General features: G+C 40.1%; 1 protein-coding gene across 1 annotated transcript in view; it reads right to left on the bottom strand.

Annotated features, from left to right (window-relative positions):
• The window catches only part of NTRK1 (neurotrophic receptor tyrosine kinase 1), an 87,134-nt gene extending 67,808 nt beyond the window's left edge, over window positions 1-19,326 (bottom strand). Inside the window, exon 1 of the mRNA XM_066609148.1 lies at window positions 19,064-19,326. Within this exon, the coding sequence (XP_066465245.1) occupies window positions 19,064-19,290 (227 nt within the window). The 5' untranslated portion in view covers window positions 19,291-19,326. The remainder of the gene's footprint in view (window positions 1-19,063) is intronic.
• Window positions 19,327-20,923: the final 1,597 nt, after the last annotated feature.

Here is a 20,923-nt window from a genome sequence, read left to right as displayed (position 1 = left end):
AGACTAAGCGGTTGACCAATTGTTGGTTATCCATGATTGAGCCATTTGTGGATATGTAATCTATGTCTTCTCACAGTTCATCTGTAAACCAACCATTGTCCCTTCTTGTTCCAGAGCTGATACTGTTTGTTGGCGTTTGGGGAGCGACGATGCAAGGAGAACTATATCATTCACAAAATCCAAGTCAGTAACTATAAACTCCAACAGTATATTAATATGTTAATGTGGGTTTTAGATTGTGAGCCCTAACGGGCACCAAGGCTGATTTGAGAGATTCTTTGTACAGCGCCCAAACTTTTTGGTGCTGGTGCAGAAACAGGCTAGGATACTAGAAGTTCTGACTTATCTGGGTAGCATTTAGTGCCTGTTACAAAAAACCAAATTGGGCATGGGGAAACACATTGAGGTTGAGTTGTGTCTTCTCCAATGTGGCCTTTGTCCTTGAGGACCACATTGAGTCTTAGACATTTTGTGACTCAGTATTACGAAATGGATCATGGATGATCTTCATTAATACATTACATGGCCACAATAACCCATCAGTTGACCTAAGGAAAACTACTGTATGCAGGGTGTACAACACGGCCCATGAGGTTCAGCAGATGACATGAGGTTCAGCTATGTCCTTTTGGGAGTTAATACTTTTTGGAGGTTATTTCACAAAGAACCTTCCAATCTTAAAGGTTGGGCCCTTAGAATGACATATTTTGGTGGGCTGAAAATCCCCTGCTCCAACATTTGTATAACCTGGGCTTTAATAAAATGCTTAACTTGCAAGCACTTGATAAATATGCCTAATCTGCTGAACAAATAATAATAATTTTACTATAAAGGAGCCTGATATCGAAGGCCGGGAGTTTGGTTGAGAGTTACAGACTCTTCCTGGGATAAAACCCTTTTAGGACTGAGCAGATTATCACTAATAGCCTCTAATGCAGCTGGGATTCGATTAGGAGCAGTGATTAAACTTGGCTGTCCTTATTTGATTGCGCTCACAAGTCCCCGAGCTTCCTGGTGTAAATAGAATATTCCGTCGTATACCTTGTACAACACATGTTCTCTGCGTCTGATCACATCTCCGGGCTCAGACTCTTTACATTCCCACAGTACGGGTGTAACATTAAACTTCCTCAGTCCTCTTGATTCCAACCCTTGTCATAATTCACAACGGGCTCCAGTAATGTAAGGTTTTATTACAAAATAAATACATTTTATGTGCCGAGAGTATTATATGAGACCCCCCCCCCCCCCCCTCCAGGAGATATATGATGTTATATCTCTGCTTCCTGCTCCCTCCAGTAGATATGTCATATAAATCATCATTGCCATGATATATGATCATAATTGCAGCCAGAATGCACAGGGTTGGGGTCAGGAAAATAAGCTGTTAGCAACTATTTCTAACTTTTTACTAGAGGGGAACTCCTGAAATATCCCTCCAATGTTATTGGTAGCACCCCATTTATTACCAAGTGACTAAAAGTTCCTTCTCTAGAGAAGATGCATAGATAGCACAGAGGTTGGAAATTGGCCCATGGGTCATTGAAAGGGTGAGGACGAATGCTAAAACGCTTCGTTCTGAGAGGAACAATCTGGTACCTTAATGGGTAGCTTCTGAAATTTCTCTCCCCATTTAATTAGCTCCACCCCTTTTCTGCCATGTGGCTAGAACCTGTGGAGAAATTCACTAAAGGAAGTATATTGCAAGCATAGAAGTTGGGCATTGGGTCAAGGGTTATTAAAAGGGTGCCGCACAGGGAGGCACAGCCTGGCACCATAATGGGGGAACTCCTGAAATGTATCTACTTATTTATTTGGTTCTGCCCCTTTTATTATGCCAGATGGTTTGAACCTGTGGAGCACTTCTTCTATAAGTCCATCATTAAAGTGGACAAGAATTTTGGGTGCTAGCGGGTTGGTCCCGCAGCAAGGACTCCCCCGCTTGCGCCAGGTAAGCCCTTCTCCGTCTACACTTGTGCATGTAATATACGCACTCTTTTCGTCCAACTGTAGGCGCTGTCCCTAACTGTATATTAATCCTCTTGAACTTCATCCGGGTGCCATGACTAAGAACTGAATGGACCATAACGGGTTGGTCTCTTATAGAACCGGGGTCTGCTAACCACTTTCTGTGTTTTGAATATGCTCCTAGTAAATAGTGGATTTTACCTTTCCCTGGATCTCCTTCTCATGTCCTTGAATTGCATAACAAGCATACAAGTTGAAAATTGGCCAAAGGGGCACTGAAAGAATGTGGACAAACACAAAGCCCTTCTATTCTTGGAAGAACAACCTGGTACCACAATGGGCAACTCCTGAAATTTCTCTTCCTCTTTAAATGGTTTTACGCCCTTTTCTACTCAGTGGATAGAACCTGCGGAGGACTTTCTTCTCTAGAGGAACTACATTGGTAGTATAGAGGTCGGGAATTGGCCTAAGGAACATTGAAAGGGTTTGAACAAATACTAATCCCTTCTGTTATAGGAGGCAAAACCTGGTACCAAAATGGGTAATCTCCTGATTTCACCTCCTTATCTTAATTGGTTCTGTTCCCTTTTCTACCAGGTAGCGACAAACCATGGAGGACTTCTATTGAGATCAGTAATTGACCCAAGGTGAGGACAAACTTTAAAGCCTTCTGTCCTTACTCTATACCATAATGGGGGGTACATTTTGATCTTTGCTTTGGAGCCCCTTCTCTTCTATTGAGGCCACTGATGGTACTCGGGTCAGACCTTTATGAGGACTGTGTGAGGAAGGTTCTTCTATAAGTCCGGCCACTACTCAGTCTCCTCTACCAGACAGCGGCCTCAGTCAGATGTAATCAGCGCTTACAACAGTGATGATAATGTACGTAATTAATTAGTCATTTTTATTTAGTCCCGCACTGTAGCCTTGTTTGATATCATCAACCTTCCAGTCAATAAAGGTTCGGGAGATTAAAGAGGCTTTAAAACTCCATTACCCCCCAACCTATAAATTAACTGAGATTATGATCTGTGACTGACTCTTTAATGATGCGTTATCTGCTGGAGCTGTAAAGCAGTGACTAATGGAAGCCATGCTGTTCTCCTGCAAATGTAATTGGTTAAAGACCTTGCTGGTTCTATCTCCCCGACTCATGAAAGATCAAAGAGCCAGCGTCCTTCATGTAATTAATAAAGGAAGGTTGTAGTACCGGAGCTGTTAACAGGGAAATCTATTCATTCATAGACTGCAGGCAGGACAGGTGACAACGTGTTGTACCGTCACTGACCAGATAGGCTGGGGACACAAGTTACCAATAAGATTGGACTTTCTTGGAATCATCTTAAAGAGTTGAGATGTAGTTGAGATAGCAATACAAGAGATCCTACAATTTTTCAAAGAAACTTGGTAATAATAAATCCTGAAATATTGCAGTTTTCACCTTGGCCACTAGTTGAAACCATAAAGAACTGCACTCCAGGCTCATTTAGCAGCTCTTATTAACACTAAATAGATTAAATGATAGATTTCTTACAGCACCTGAGCCAAGATAAGCAGTTTTCACACTGGCAATTGTAAAGATAGTATTGTAGACCTCTGATAGTCATGTCACAGGCCATCTCTAGTTAGGGTGGCTTTACACAGAACAATTTTTCTCTGAACAGTGAATGTAAGCAAGAGTTATTCCGTACAAATGTAAGAGTCATGGATGGTAAGGGTGATGGGGTGACCCTCAAGGGATGGTGTTATTTTTAAAACGGTTTGCAATGAGTTCCAGGATTCCCGCGGTGCAGCAGTTGAACTAAGTCCCAAATAGTTACAAAGAAAACAATAGATTAGTAACGTGCCTTGGCATGGACCCATTTAGTCTTTACCTCCAATATGGGTTGCAGAGGAAGAAGACTTGAGGCTGCAAGCTCTGATCATTTGGGGTATGTTCATCTCTATCCTGGTCATGTAGGATTGGAGGAACTGACTCCAAGAACTTATACACGAGTGGACTTGAGGTAAGTATATCTCTCTGTTAACCCAGCGAGTAGATGGAGGCACCACACCAAGATCCAATCCCCCATAGAAGGACGAAAAGACATGTATGATCTCAACTTTGTACAGGACTCCTCTGAAAACAGGAAGCACATGACTCTCCAGTTCGCGACACCAATAGTCCCCCTTAAAGCGACATGACTCATAAAATGGAAAACTGTAAATACAACTATAAAACAAGTGGGTGACTAACACACAAGGAGGGAGAAAAAGAAACCACCAACCTCCTAACATAAACATGGCCACCAACCTGGTGACGAGAGAAAATTCGTTCACTAGTCGCTTCATTTCAGCTCACCTAAAAATAGTCGCTGGTTGATGAATTATCATCTGGTGTCAAGAGGTAATTATTGACTTTCAACGACTAGCCAATAACTTTGTAGTGAGGTGTGCGCTTGAGCCTCCTGCTGAACACTGATAGACTCCAGACACTTTTTAAACAATTTGCCCTCCCACTTAACACTTATTGGTTCCTGAAACCCATAAATACATGTGAGTGATCCTCGACTGAACAGTCCCTTCTGGTCTTCCAAGAACACTTGCCGCTACGGTCTCTGGCAGGTTTTGGACTTTGAAGATACACTCGCCGCTGTGGTGTCTCGCTAGTTTGCCTTCAATTTAACACTCGAAGACCATTTGCACATATATATGTGCATTCAGTGGACTCAACAACCAATAGGCGTGTGTTGTGGAGGGGTCAAAATTTCAAATATACGCCCGCCAAAGTACCTCACACCTCCTAACTACTTGACGAATGATCTTTCCTCCTGTGTAAATCCTCCCAACAATACCTTCATCAATCACGAAATTGAACAAGTGAACAATCTTTATGTGTAAAAGCACACAAACCATAGTCGTTTGGACACTTTGGGGACTATTTCAAGTCAAGAATATAAAAACAATAGCTGTCCCGCGTAAGGCCACCCTTACAGATATCATTGATTTTGCTTTGAAGCAGACTCCTCCCCTTTTGTACAGACAGGAAGGGGAGGAGTAATTTTAAGGAACTAGTTTAAAGATCTCCCCCTCTCTTAAGAGGTTAAGCATTTGCTATATCCATTCTTTCATCCTGGGTAGGAATAGTACGAAAACAGGATGTGTAGAACTAAATACGTGACCACTGGACACCAGCGACTTGGTATAGCCCTCTGCACCCCTAGCGACTAGAATGAGAGGCTTCATGATATGAGAGGCTTCATGGTTGGATGATGCCACATGCAGAACTTGATGGGCTAACAACTGAATATACTGGTAGATGTCCGATGATATGAAGAACATTTTGGTACCTTTACTGTGTGATTCAGTGTCTCCACTGTCCAGATATTATTGGTGAAGTGTGCTGCGTGGTACACGGTCCAATGGGCGGTGCACCGCTCCTGGCGGTGGTCCAGCTCTCTCCCTGCCTAGAGTTTAAAAACCGCGTCCATTCCAAGCTTTGTGGCATCTCCAGCTCCACTATCACGCGTGTGCTGCCCTAAGTGAGCAGACACATGCGTGTGACATAAGTCCGGCCAGGAAAGAGTCGTAGTGCATGCTGACTGTGGAATGCATACCGTCTTCAGCGGGCTGGAGACATCATGAAGCTTGGAATGGCTGTTTAAACTCTGCGCAGGGAGAGAGCTGGACCACTGCAAGCAGAAGTGGACTGCCCATTGGATGGTTTCACTGCTCATGTGCATATAACGAACGGCGCACTTCACCAATGTTATATAGACAGCGGAGATGCAGAATCACACAGTAAAGGTGTCATCGGACATCTGCCAGCATATTCAGTTGTTAGCCCGAAAAGTGGGGACAGACTTCCTTTAAGGGTACAATCTCCGGGTTTCCCCATATCAGAGTCAAGGTACTCCCCTCAGCAGTAGAAAATGATATACTCTGGGCAACTGCATTGGACGTACACCCCTAAGGCTGGTCCTGAGAGGCTTGGCAATGTACCAATAGGACACCAGGAATAAGTGTTGAGTAAACTGATCTAGTAGAACCTTGTTTCGGGTCAAATTTTGCTAAAAGTTTTGTTTGGCATAAACCCCAATCAAGTTCTACCCTCAACACTAGTTCTGAACACTGGTGTATAACACTGTCTAAGAGCCAGAAAAGCTTATACAGGGCTTTCATTACTCTTAAACAGTGTTATACACCAGTATTATGGGTTTTAGTGAACTTTTGTTTCGGTTCAAACTAATTTGGAGCAAACCAAACTATTTACAAAAGTTCGGTGAACCAGGCAAACCAACTTTTCAAAACTTTGTTCATCATTACTTGAGACCACTTGCCACTTTCCTATTGGTGCCTTCAGTAAGTACATTCTAGTAAGCTATGAATGGTCTTGTAGGCCTAATCTGGACTGTTTAAGGTGCATCTGTCATGGAAGAAAGTTGGGTGGAATATATGTATCAGAGCATCAGTACATGGCAGGAAATTCTGAATTTCATTAGCATGGCTTGAGATGTAACCAGAGTAACAGAATGCTCCTTCCAGCTTTGAAAGCTGATAATGGATCTGTTGAGGTTAAACCTTTTACCATTTGCTTCACTTTAGTCATAAATCTTTCCAATGACTTGCTCTGACAATAGAGGGCGCTAGAGGAAACCCCCACTACATCTAATTGAAAAAACCTTGCTTAAAGGGATGTTGTAGAGCTCTTCTACCTCTTATTTATGGGGTACCATTGGTCTCCAGAAACTCGCCGTAGACCCCAGTAAAACAGGTATCCCATATGAACATGTATCTTCAGTATGTGTCCGTCTCATGTCCCATCCATTATTTCATTGGCCTATTTATTATCCAAAGGCTGGGGCAGATCGACAAACATATTTTCATGTGTAATTATGTGGACACCCATGAAATAATATGTGACAGTTGAATGTGAGTAGCCCTGTGGGTAGAGCGCTGCACCTCATTCCCCTCCACTGCAGGGTTCCTCTGACAAGCTGATAATGTGTGCAGAACAGGAGAGGGAAGGATTGTACGCCGGTCATTAACGAGCTTCACCCCCGGGGACGTCCATTAAATAATATGATGTTGGAGAAATGTGGCTGTGTATAGAAAATCAATACAGCGCTCTCCTGAGGACGGGCCTGGAAGGGTGGAAAGTGGAGCTGTCGACAACTACCAAGGGGTTTACTATCCTGCCCCAATTTCTCAGAACATTTAGATAGATATGAGATAGAAGGATAGACAGATAAATAGATATGAGACAGATAGATAGATAGATAGATAGATAGATAGATAGATAGATAGATAGAAGATAGATAGATAGATAGATAGATAGATAGATAGATAGATAGATAGATAGAAGATAGATAGATATGTATGAGATAGATAAATATGAGACAGATAGATAGATAGATATGAGATGGATAAATAAATCTAAGATAGATATGAGATAGATATGAAACAGATAGATATGAGATGGATAGACAAATGTGAGATAGATATGAGATAGATATGAGACAGATAGATAGATAGATAGATATGTGATAGATAGATAGATAGATAGATAGATAGATAAATAGATATGAGATAGATAGATATGAGATAGATTAATAGATGAGATAGATAGATATGAGATGGATGAATAAATGTGAGATAGATATGGGATAGATAGAAAGATAGATATGGGATAGATAGAAAGATAGATATTAGATGGATAGATAAATGTGAGATAGATATGAGATGGATAGATATGAGATAGATAAACAAATATCAGATAGATATGAGATAGCTATCTAGATCAATAGATAGATATGAGATGGATAGGTAAATGTGAGCTAGATATGAGATAGATAGATGTGAGACAGGTAGATATGTGATAAGATAGATAGATAGATAGATAGATAGATAGATAGATAGATAGATAGATAGATAGATAGATAGATAGATGAGATAGATAGATATGAGATGGATAGATAAATGCCAGATAGATAGATAAATATCAGATAGATAGATATTAGATAGCTATCTAGATATATAGATATGAGATGGATAGATAAAAGTGGGATAAACATGAGACAGATATGAGATAGATTAATAAATGAGATAGATAGATATGAGATATATAGATAGATAGATATGAGATGGAATGGTATGAGATAGATAGATATGAAATAGATAGATACATAGATAGATAAAGATAGATATGAGATGGATAGATAAATGCGAGATAGATATGAGATAGATAGATGGATAAATATCAGATAGATAGATATGAGATAACTATCTAGATAGATAGATATGAGATGGATAGATAAACTTGAGATAGATATGAGATGGATAGATATGGAATAGATAGATAGATGGATAAAGATAGATATGAGATGGATAGATAAATGTGAGATAGATATGAGATGAATAGACATGAGATAGATAGATAGATATGAGATGGATATATAAACGGGAGATAGATATGAGATCGATAGATATGAGATAGATAGATAAATATCAGATAGATAGATATGAGATAGTTATCTAGATAGATAGATGTGAGATGGATAGATAAAAGTGAGATAGATATGAGATGGATAGATAGATAGATAGATAGATATGAGATGGATAGATAAATGTGAGATAGATAGATATGAGATAACTATCTAGATAGATAGATATGAGATGGATATATATATATATATATATATATGTGAGATAGATATGAGATTGATAGATATGGAATAGATAGATAGATAGAGATAGATATAGATATGAGATGGGTAGATAAAAGTGAGATAGATATGAGATGGATAGATAGATAGGTAGATATGAGATAGATAGATAGATATGAGACAGATAAATAAATGTGAGATAGATAGATATGAGATGGATAAATAAATGTGAGATAGATACATATGAGATAGATAGATAGATAGATAGATAGATAGATAGATAGATAGATAGATAGATAGATAGATAGATATGGGATAGCTATCTAGATAGATAGATATGAGATGGTTAGATAAACGTGAGATAGATATGAAATGGATAGATATGAGATAGATAGATAAATATCAGATAGATAGATATGAGATAGTTATCTAGATAGATAGATGTGAGATGGATAGATAAAAGTGAGATAGATATGAGATGGATAGATAGATAGATAGATAGATAGATAAATAGATAGATATGAGATGGATAGATAAATGTGAGATAGATAGATATGAGATAACTATCTAGATAGATAGCTATGAGATGGATATATATATGTGAGATAGATATGAGATTGATAGATATGGAATAGATAGATAGATAGATATGGATATGAGATGGATAGATAAAAGTGAGATAGATATGAGATGGATAGATAGATAGGTAGATATGAGATAGATAGATAGATAGATAGATAGATAGATAGATAGATAGATAGATATGAGATAGATAGATAAATATGAGATAGATAGATATGAGATGGATAAATAAATGTGAGATAGAAATAAATGTGAGATAGATAGATAGATATGAGATGGTTAGATAAACGTGAGATAGATATGAAATGGATAGATATGAGATAGATAGATAAATATGAGATAGATAGCTCAATAGATATGAGATAGATAAATATGAAATGAATAGATAGATAGATAAATAGATATGAGATGGATAGGTATGAGATAGATAGATATCAGATAGATAGATAGATAGTTAGATATATAGATATGGGATCAATAGATAGATAGATGATAGATAGATAGATAGATAGATAGATAAATAGATAGATATCAGATAGATAGATAGGAGATATAGATAGATAGATATGGGATCGAAAGGTATGAGATAGATAGATCAATGTGAGATAGATATAAGATAGATAGATATGGGATAAATAGATAGAAAGATAAATGTAAGATGGATAGATATCAGATAGATAGATGTGAGATAGATCGATAAATGAGCTTGTTATGGTGCTGTATCTATGCTATGAGCTTGGTTCTGGTGCTTATTAATGTACGGACTGTCTATTACAGCAATATATGTTTTTCTTATGATTGGATGTGCCAAAAAAAATCCGTACAGGGTGCCAGCTAACGTAAGGCCGGCACTAGTTGGACTATCAAAACTTGGGCATATTTACTTAAAGTGGTGTTTCATACACTGGCCTAGTTAATGTTTGCACTGTTGTGATATACAATAAATGGAGTTGTAGATCCGCGCCTCTTTATACATCAGTCACATTCCGGGCCATCTATGTTGCGAATCTGAGATCTATGCAGCTACGACCTGGCGTAGTTATCAGCTATAATTTACACCAGTTACATTATAGTAAATATGACGGGCCCTGCCCAGCCTCCGTGGCCCCTAGTGCTAAGCCCCATCCACAGAAAGCAGAAACCCTCAAAAAGTCACTTTTTTTGGCACCAACTATTTGACTCCACAATTCTGGCACTCTAACGAATATTCCCTTCTGCGTCTCACAAGATATGATGCTCTCCTCAAAGTTTCATCATCCTTGTTATTACTGCGCTAGTCACATGCGTCCACCTAGATTCAATCCGATGCAGAATCGCCGTCGCCCAGATGAGTCTCTCAACACTCAGACGTTGTATGCATAAACAGCATCATCCTAAGAGCCCTGTAAGGCGATATCTCCCAATATGCAACGCAGCCATCGTGCGCTGTGTCATTACCCCCCCCAACGCCATCATCACCCAGCGCTGACAGCACGCTGCATGTATCCAGGGAGTTAACCCTTTATACACGTGGCCGCGTCCTTGGAAGAGACCACCAGCTGGGTACTACAGCAGGCGGACATTCCTGGTGGCCTTTTTTTTCTACTTGATGCCAATCACTCGTTCCCCCGCGGGAGAAGTAACCTAACCCGCTAACACCGTAATCCTGCTATGTAATGGCGCTCACAGTTTAACCTTTCGCCGCTCCCCGTGGGCGCAGTCCACACCTGGGGTTGGGAACATCTTAGCAGTAACCGGACTGGTGGTGCAGAAATGTATGGGGCTGCTTTCATACGTGGAGGAGAATTCCGCAAGAGCGTTTCAGAATATGCCATCCCAGAATTCTGCACCAAGATCCGCTTGTCTGAATGCGGACTTTGATGGCAGCAGAATTCAGACATTTTCATTTCTGGTGCTGAATATTCCGCAGGAGGGCAGATACCACAGCGCTGGTGCTGAATATTCCGCAGGAGGGCAGATACCACAGCGCTGGTGCTGAATATGCCGCAGGAGGGCAGATACCACAGCGCTGGTGCTGAATATTCCGCAGGAGGGCAGATACCACAGCGCTGGTGCTGAATATTCCGCAGGAGGGCAGATACCACAGCGCTGGTGCTGAATATTCCGCAGGAGGGCAGATACCACAGCGCTGTTGCGGAATATTCCGTCCCGTGATATTTCATGATGGGTGGAGTATTGCTGTGCGGATGTTGTATCACACATGATAGGCTGAGGGGCGCTTCACACGGGGCGGAATTAGTCCGCAGGGACATTTCTGCGTCACAATGTTGTCCCTTTGAGGCTTTCGCAGAGCCCCGCGCAGAAACGTCACTCCACCGGGGAAAGAGCCGGGGCCGCGGGAGCAGGTGAGTGACACGCTGCTCTCTGCAGACACTCGAGTCGGGTCCCGCTGCGAGAATTCCCGCAGCCGGATCCGACCCGGCCGTCTGCAGGCGGCCTTACTCTGCGAAAAACACTGCAAGTTTTTCTGCAGGACGCATTCCGTGGGTAAACGCGCAACAAAATCAGCACTAATATACAAAATCCACATCTGCGCTGCGGACAATTCCGTCCCGTGTGAATGGTCCCCAAGATACACGAGCTCAGCAATACAGTATCACACATGACAGTTAGATACACCAGCTCAACAGATAGGCTCAATTATGATAGGCTTAGATACATCAGTTTAGCAGACAGTATCAGGGATGATAAGATTAGATACAGCTGCTCAGCAGACGGTATGAAATGATGGGATTTGATACAGCAGGTCAACAGGCAGTATCACACATGATGAGCTTAGATACACCAACTCATCAAACAGTATAACACATGGTAGAATTGGATATACCAGTTCAGCAGACCATATTCCACATGGTAAGCTTAGATAAACCAGTTCAATAGCCACTATCACACATGATAGGATTAGATACGCTGACTCTTCAGACAGGACTACACATGATAAGGCTAGTAGTAGTTTAACATACGGTATAACACATAATAGTAACATAGTATGTAAGGCCAAAAAAAGCCCTGTGTCCACCCATTTCAGCCTATTACCCCCAATGATGATCAAGAGGAAGGCAAAAAAAAGAGGCAGAAGCCAATCTTCCATATTTAAGGGAAAAATTCCTTCCTGACTCCATTCTGGCAATCGGAATAATCCCCGGATCACCGACCCTCCTGAAGCTATTAATGATTATGCCAAGTAATATTGTAATGCTCAAGAAAGATGTCCAGGCCCCCTTGTACTCTTTTAGTGAGTTCGTCATCACCAGGTCCTCAGGCAGAGAGTCCATAGTCTCACTGCTCTAACAGTAAAGAACCCATTTCTATGTTGGTGTAGGAACCTTCTTTCCTCTAGACGTAGAGAGCGCCCCCTTGTTACAGTCATAGTCCTGGGTATAAATAGATGATAGGAGAGATCTCTGTGTTGTCCCCTGATATATCTATACATAGTTATTAGGTCGCCCTTCAGTCGTCTTTTTTCTAAACTAACTAACCCCAATTTTGATGACCTCTCTGGGTATTGTAGTCCGCCCGTTCCATTTATTACTTTAGTTGCTCGCCTTTGTATCTGCTCAAGCTCTGATATTCCATGTGTGGTCTAACCAGTGACTTGTAAAGAGGAAGAACAATGTTCTCGTCATGCGCCCCTAGGCCTCTTCTGATGCCCCCATGATCCTATTTGCCTTGGCAGCAGCTGCCTGACACTGGTTGCTCCAGGTAAGCTTACAGTTAAGTAAAACCCCCAAGTCCTTTCCCGTGTCAGTGTCCCCAGTGGTTTCCCATTTAGTGTGCTATGATGACATGTATTTCCTCTGCCCATGTGCAGAACCTTACATTTATCAGTGTTACACCTCATTTGTTACCTTTCAGCCCCCAATGTACCCAGATCCTCTTACAATCTCCTTGCATTCTCTCTTGTGTTAATTTCTTTACATAGTTTTGTGTCATCTGCAAATATTGATATTTTACTGCACTTCTACGAGGTCATTAATAAATATATTAAAAATAATAGGGCCCAAAACCGACCCTGTGGCACCCCACTAGTAATTCCTCTAGTACTGCCCCACGTGGCACCCCACTAGTAATTCCTCCAGTACTGCCCCACGTGGCACCCCACTAGTAACTCCTCCAGTACTGCCCCATGTGGCACCCCACTAGCAATGGTTACTCCTCCAATACTGCCCCCTGTGCTACCCCACTACCGTAGTAACGTTCGTATTGTTATCTTGTTTTTTGCTTGATGAGCTATAGTTTTTATTGATACCATATTGGAGTACACATGGCTATTAGATCACTTTTATTGTAGTTTTTTGGGAGGCATTTTGATTTCTTTAATAGCATTTGTCGTGAAGGGTAAAAAGTGGATTCCATTTATTGTATGGTTTGTTACAGATGCGGCGGTACCAAACGTGTGTTTTAAAACTTTTATTTCTTTTTTTAAGAAAAAAAGATGGCAAAGTGCACAAAAATAATTTTGTTTTATTACAATTTTTTAAAACATTTTTTTTGTCCCTATTGGGGACTTGAACCTGTGATGCTATGATTTCCCTGATAATACACTGCAGTATTTCCCATCAGTGTATTTGCCATTAACCCTTTCACCACCTAAGAATTTACAATTGACTCATACATTACCCTAGATCACCATAGATTTTACCCTTAACCTTCTTTCACTACCCTACACCACAGGATAAGTAATAACCTTCTGATTTTGGGGGTCTGCTTCATTCAGAAATGACCTGAGTGGTGGTCTGCCTACTGCTGCTCCATTCATTTCCATAGATGCACAGGAGCTAGTTGAGTTCAAGTACTTGGCTACCTCAGGGGTTCCCATTGAAATGAGTAGAAAAGTGGTGCAAATGCTCGGCTGCTGCTCAATTCGTGCCTGGACCTTTGTAACCCTCCATTCTTAGAATCGGCGGGGTCTGACCACTGGGGCCCCTGCCGATTATAAAGTTGTCCTCTATCTTCTAGATAAGGGATAGTTTTCTGTCTTGGCACAACCTGTTTAAGGGTTTCACCAAGGATTTTTATAAAAATGTTTTTTGGGACTTTAATATTGGGGACCTATCCTTATGATTGACCATCAATATTATATCAGTTGGGGTTGCTTCCTGGCACCCCCACCAATCAGATCATTACAGGAGCCATGTGCCCTTTATAGTTTACCAGGCACAGCTCTGATCTATGAAATGTAGAACTGCAGTCCCCTCTTTCAAACAATACAGGGGGTAGCTTGATGGAGAGGCTTCAGCCCTTCCAGAGAGTTGTTTAGTGTCGGTGCCAGAAGTCAGCACCCCACTGATCTACAATAATAATGATGTCCTATCCTAGGAATAGGACATTGACATCAAAGTCCCAGAAAGCCCTTTAACCCTTTTACTAACATAGCCAGGGATTTTTTAAATAACTCCTCTTTCACGACCCTAGACCACCAGGGATTTTATAACTACTCTTTTTTTACCCAAGACCACCAGAAATTTTAGAACTGTCCTTCCATTACCCTAAAGTACCACAGATTTTAGAACTGCCCTTTCACTAGGGAATTAATATAACCACTCTTTGGGTAATTTAGACCACCAGGGATTTCAGAACTAACCTTTTACTACCCAAAACCACCTGGAATTTTACAAATACGCTTTTGCTCCTCAAGACCACCAGGGATTTTATAGATAACATTTCAAGAACCTGGACCACCAGGGATTTTATAACGAGTCTTTTGCTGCCTAAGACCACAAGAGATTTTATAACTACCCTTTCACTACCCTAGACCACCAGGGATTTTTGACCACTAGAGAGTTTATAGCTACCCTTTTTGTAATTTAGACCCCCAGGGACTTTAAAACTAACCTTTCACTAACCTAGACTACTAGGGATTTTATAAATACCCTTTTACTACCCGAGACCACCAGGAATTTTACAAACACCCTTTCACTACCCAATACCACTAGGGATTTTATAGCTAACATTTCGCCAGCCTATATCACCAGGGTTTTTATAACTAGCCTTTTGCTACCGCAGACCACCAGGGATTTTATAACTACTCTTTCAGTAATCTAGGCCACCAGGGATTTTATAACTGCCCTTTTACTACCCAAAAACACTAGGAATTTAATAACTACCCTTTTGCTACTTGAGACCACCAAGTATTTTATAACTACCCCTTCACTACCTCAAACCATCAGGGATCTTGAAATTATGGAAAGAACTGTGTCAAATTTTCCAAGTTGTACAAATCTCATACCAAAAGCAGTTGGTGCATTACTGTGTCATTCTGATTATCTGAGTAGGTCTGAGCTCATAAACCCCGTCTAATGGTGAAAGCTTCTGATGCTTCTCTATGACATGTTAGAAGATAAGCAAAATTGGGAAAGACCTTCTAAACTTTTGCTTTAATCTCGAAGACCTTGGAATGGTCCTGGACACCCAGGCTGCAAAGAAGCCCCATCATGACACATTTGCAACTTTTTGCTCATGGAAGATTGGACATTTTTGTGGTCTGGTATACCCCCATTATATGTATACAACCATTATCTCCAGGGATATTCCTAGAGAACACAGCTGGATCTTTGAGCCTATATGATCGCCACTATGTCTGCTTGTATTCGGTCCCCTAGTGTTGTGGAGTGACTGTTCAAGTGTTCCTATAGTACACAAACACTACACCTTGGGGGGCAATCCATCAGGCAGACAAGTGCCGGAACTCCCTCTAAAGACAGTCCATTAATAAGTCAGGCCCAGCAGGGGAGGATGGTCATTAGAGGGGACGGTGTCATTAAACGCACAGTAGCGGCTCGCTCATTATAATAAACATTGACCGGTATGATCTGATTTTTTTTTTGCAATTAGAGAATCATTTTTTCATGTTTTCATTTCATTCATGAGATAATTACAATGAATTCCTCATGTTCCCCAACCCATATCGTTTGACTTCAAGTGGTGTCTGTGTTTTAAAAGGGAAATACCATTTCAATGAAAACCTCATATCTATAGATCAGATTTGGGAGGGTCCCTTTAACAGTCCTAAAAAAAATCCTTTCTCGCCCCATAGATCTATTGATTATCACCATCAGCTCCTTATGGATGGTATGGGACATGGTATCCACCATCCTAAGGACTTCTATGATAAAGCTAACTGCACATAACTTTCCCCTATCTCCCTGAACAGTTGAACGCAATCTATTTCCCAGTCATTCCAGCGGTTTTGTCCTCCAGAATATCTGACGGGGAATGGAAATGCTGATGAGATCTCTAATGTATCTGGCTTCCTGTAGCGATGCGGATCATTAGACGTGCTGGACAAGAGCTGCGACTTCAGAGTCCTCTCATACCACCCCTTCTCATCAGAGTCTGGCTACCTATGAAATATCAGTTACATCAGATGGCTTCTAACACTTACATTCTACTAGTAGAGAGGAGAGAATTATAGTTTAAGTATAAAGTCCAGATGACTGACGAACATGACGCAAAATAGACGAAGATTTAGCAGAATTGCGTGCCTTCAAAACAAATGGTACCCGGATTATCATGAAAAGAGTTAGTATATACATAAATATACTTCCTACACCTCATCTCAGATACAAAGTTGTGTTAGTAATGCCGAATAATTACCAGATTTGACTACAGGTGGGGTGTAATCTAGCAGAACTGTAGGTATTAGAATGTAAAAACTAAGTTCACTGGTGTAAGAGAGTGAAGACGAAAAGAGCTGAAGTAATCCCTGCTATCTCATGTGTATCCCACTATATTTATCACGTTTATCTATCTATCTATTAAAAATAAATAAATAAAAAAATATATATATAACTGTCTATCTAATATCGATCTGTCAAAGATATATATATATAAACCATAGGTCATATCTAATATATATTAGTTTCATATCTTTCTCACATATATCTGTCTATCTAATGCATGTATATCTATCTATTTATCTATCTCATATTATCTAAATATCTAATATCTATCAGTTTCATATTTATCCATCTATCTCATATCTATCTATCCATCTCATAGCTCTCAAATCTATCTATCTATCATCTATCTATCTCATATCTATCTATCTCATATCTATCTATCTATCTATCTATCTATCTATCTATCTATCTATCTATCTCATATCTATCTATCTCATATCTATCTATCTATCTATCTATCTATCTATCTCATATCTATCTATCTATCTATCTATCTATCTCATATCTATCTATCTCATATCTATCTATCTATCTCATATCTATCTATCATCTATCTATCTATATATCTATCTATCTCCTATCTATCTCATATCTATCTATCTATCATCTATCTATCTATATATCTTCTATCTATCTATCTATCTATCCATCTCATATCTATCTAAATATATAATATCTATCAGTTTTTTATATCTATCTATCTATCTAATATGTATCTAATATCTATCTACCGCCAATCTATCTATTTATCTATCTATCTATCTCAGATCTATCCATCTCATATCTATATATCTTTCTTCCTTTCTTTCTTATATCTATCTATCTAGATATCTAATATCTATCAGTTTCATATTTATATTATCTTGCTATCTATCTATCTATCTATCTATCTATCTATCTATCTGATATCTATCTCATATCTATCTATTTATCTATCTAATATGTATCATCTATCTATCTAATATCTATCCCATATCTATCACCTATCTATCCATCTCATATCTATTTATCTATCTATCTCATATCTATCATCTATCTATCCATCTTATATCTTTCTATCTTATATCTATCTCATATCTATCTATCTCATATCTATCTATCTCATATCTATCTTTCTATCTATCTATCTAATATCTATTATCTATCTATCTATCTATCTATCTATCTATCTATCTATCTATCCATCTCATATCTATCTATTTATCTCATATCTATCTATCTAATATCTATCATCTATCTAGCTAATATCTATCTCATATTTATTACCTATCTATCCATCTCATATCTATCTATCTATCTATCTATCTATCTATCTAATATCTATCATCTATCTATCTATCGATCTATCTCATATCTATCTATCTAATATCTATCATCTATCTATCTATCTATCTATCGATCTATCTCATATCTATCTATCTAATATCTATCATCTATCTAATATCTATCTCATATCTATCACCTATCTATCCATCTCATATCTATCTATCTATCTCATATCTATCTATCTAATATCTACCATCTATCTATCTCATATCTATCATCTATCTATCCATCTCATATCTATCTATCTATCCTCATATCTATCTATCTATCTCTCTAATATCTATCACCTATCTATCCATCTCATATCTATCTATCTAATATCTATCATCTATCTAATATCTATCTCATATCTATCCATCTATCTATCCAACCATCATTGCTCATTTAGTTTTGACAATTCTACAATTATTAGTATTGCTATTCAATTGTTTTAATAATGTGCCGTTTCTCTTCTTCGTTGCTTCCTCAGTAGCACCAATAGCACCTGTATAAATTATAATTATTATTCCCCTACTTTCAGCCTCCTCTCTCCACACAAGTATCTATATTTCTGTCTCGCATTATTCTGTCTAGCTCATTACAATCTCTTTGGCTCAGTCTCTTCCACCTCATATGCTGCTCATTTATACTTTCTGTAACTTACAACTTCATCTGTTTCTTTGCACCTAAAGCTGTTTCTGATCGCTAAACCCAAGCCTGTATTCCGCCATGTCAGGACTTCCCATCACTAGCATCTCCGTTAATGTCCCCCATCACACTTCTTTTCATGCTCAAGAACAAAGTTCAACAAGCAAACTTTTACAGAAGCTCCTTGCAGCTCTAGAGGTTCTGTAGAACAAGACGTAGAAAAGTGAGACTCACGCTTCTGTGATGTTCTCCACATCTCTTAGAAGCGAGACGTTGCTGATGGTGTTGGGCTCCAAACATTGCATCAAGGTCCCGTAACACCTGCAGTACTCAGGACAAGAGGTCACTGTGCCCGGCATAAGGAAGACCATGAGGCCGGCCAGGATCCAGGCGGTGGGACGCACGACCATCTCCACAACCATCGTAGAATCCAAACGGTGACTTCTAAGCAAAGCCCCCATATTCCAGGAGGTCCCCAGCGTTACTGCTGCTCCTGGGTGATCATGGCTCAGAGTGATGCTCCTGCCCCTCCTCGTGCTCCTCTCATCGACGGCATCAGCCAGAGGAGAGTGCATCCATCTGGGATAGGGAGGGGCTGCACGACTATCATCTTCCCACTGGACTCGCTGCTCGCTGATGGCCACATTAATAAATACTTAAAGACACCCTGTTATCCCTCAAGCCTCCGGCCGGCCGGACCCCCTCATACCGACTCAGCATGGGGGAAATTGAACTTTTTGTAGGATTATTCAGCAATTAACGGAGGAAAAGCAAAGAGTCAAGAACATGGGAGAGGAATTTACCTAAGGAAGGAGGAAAAGCTGAGACGAGAGAAGCCTGAAGAGGACATAGACGTGTAGGGAAGGATAGGGGGTGATGGTGGAGAATGCGGGCACACGCACACTGGTGTATTTGCTGTCCGTATTTTTTACGGGCTGAATACGAATAGCATATGGACCCATTAAAGTAAACTTGTGTAATCAGATGTGCGGTTTTTAATGCTGCGCGTGAATAAAGAAGCGCAACACGTTCCATTTTGGCGCCCAAATCATCCATTAAAGATTATGGGAACGACCGCAGTGATGTGACTTGCACGTGTGCTACGTTTTTTTTATGTATATTGCAAGGAAACAGTGAACGCAAAAAAATAAATAAATGGCGTCAGTTGGGCCTCTTTGCATTTATTCGCATGCGTGAAAAAAGGATGAATGTAAAAAAAAAGGCACGTACGCAACAAATACACATGCAGCACGCCGTGAAGTCGGACCCTTTTTGATGGCCCGAAGTTGCATCCGCCCGTGTGAATGAGCCCTAATAGAAGCGTGGACTGTGTGAGTACCAGCCTGCAGATATCATCGCCAGGGGGCTTAAAGCCAGGACCGTGATTTTGTCACGTTTTGCGGAAAACGTGATGAAACAAAACCATTGATTTCAATGGTTTCTGATTGACTAGCGTGATTCTTGCGCAATAATACTACGCACAAAAAAATATGGGACTTGCCCTCTGTTTCTTGTAGATTTCATACGTGTGAGAATAGATAAGGCGGGGCCGATCTTCAGGGTCTTCTTAACCACGCGAAATAGTGCGAAATTTAAATGGTAAAAAATAAATAAAGTTTGACTTCCTCATACGCCCGGACGTTCTGTAGCGGCGAGCGTGTTAGCATATGCAATCGTCTGTTTAAACCCAGAGACTGCAGCTAGATGGTGATCTCATGTATCTCAACCTGGGTATATCATGCATGATGGAGTATGCTGAGCTTGTGTATCTAATCCTATTATGTATAATGGAGTGTGCTGAGCCAGTGTATCTAATCCTATCACGTAAGATGGAGTATGCTGGGCCAGTGTATCTAATTCTACCAAGTATGATGGAGCATGCTGAGCCAGTGTATCTAATTCTATCAGGTATGATGGAGTATGCTGAGCTTGTGTATCTAATTCTATCAGGTATGATGGAGTATGCTGGGCCAGTGTATCTAATCCTATCAGGTATGATGGAGTATGCTGAGCTTGTGTATCTAATTCAATCATGTATGATGGAGTATGCTGAGCCAGTGTATCTAATACAATTGTGCATGATTGATTATGCTA

The sequence above is a fragment of the Eleutherodactylus coqui genome, chromosome 6, assembly GCF_035609145.1.
Source record: "Eleutherodactylus coqui strain aEleCoq1 chromosome 6, aEleCoq1.hap1, whole genome shotgun sequence".
Taxonomy (NCBI): Eukaryota; Metazoa; Chordata; class Amphibia; order Anura; family Eleutherodactylidae; genus Eleutherodactylus; species Eleutherodactylus coqui.
The sequence above is the reverse complement of the archived record's forward strand: the minus strand, read 5'-3'. Positions and strand labels throughout refer to the sequence as shown.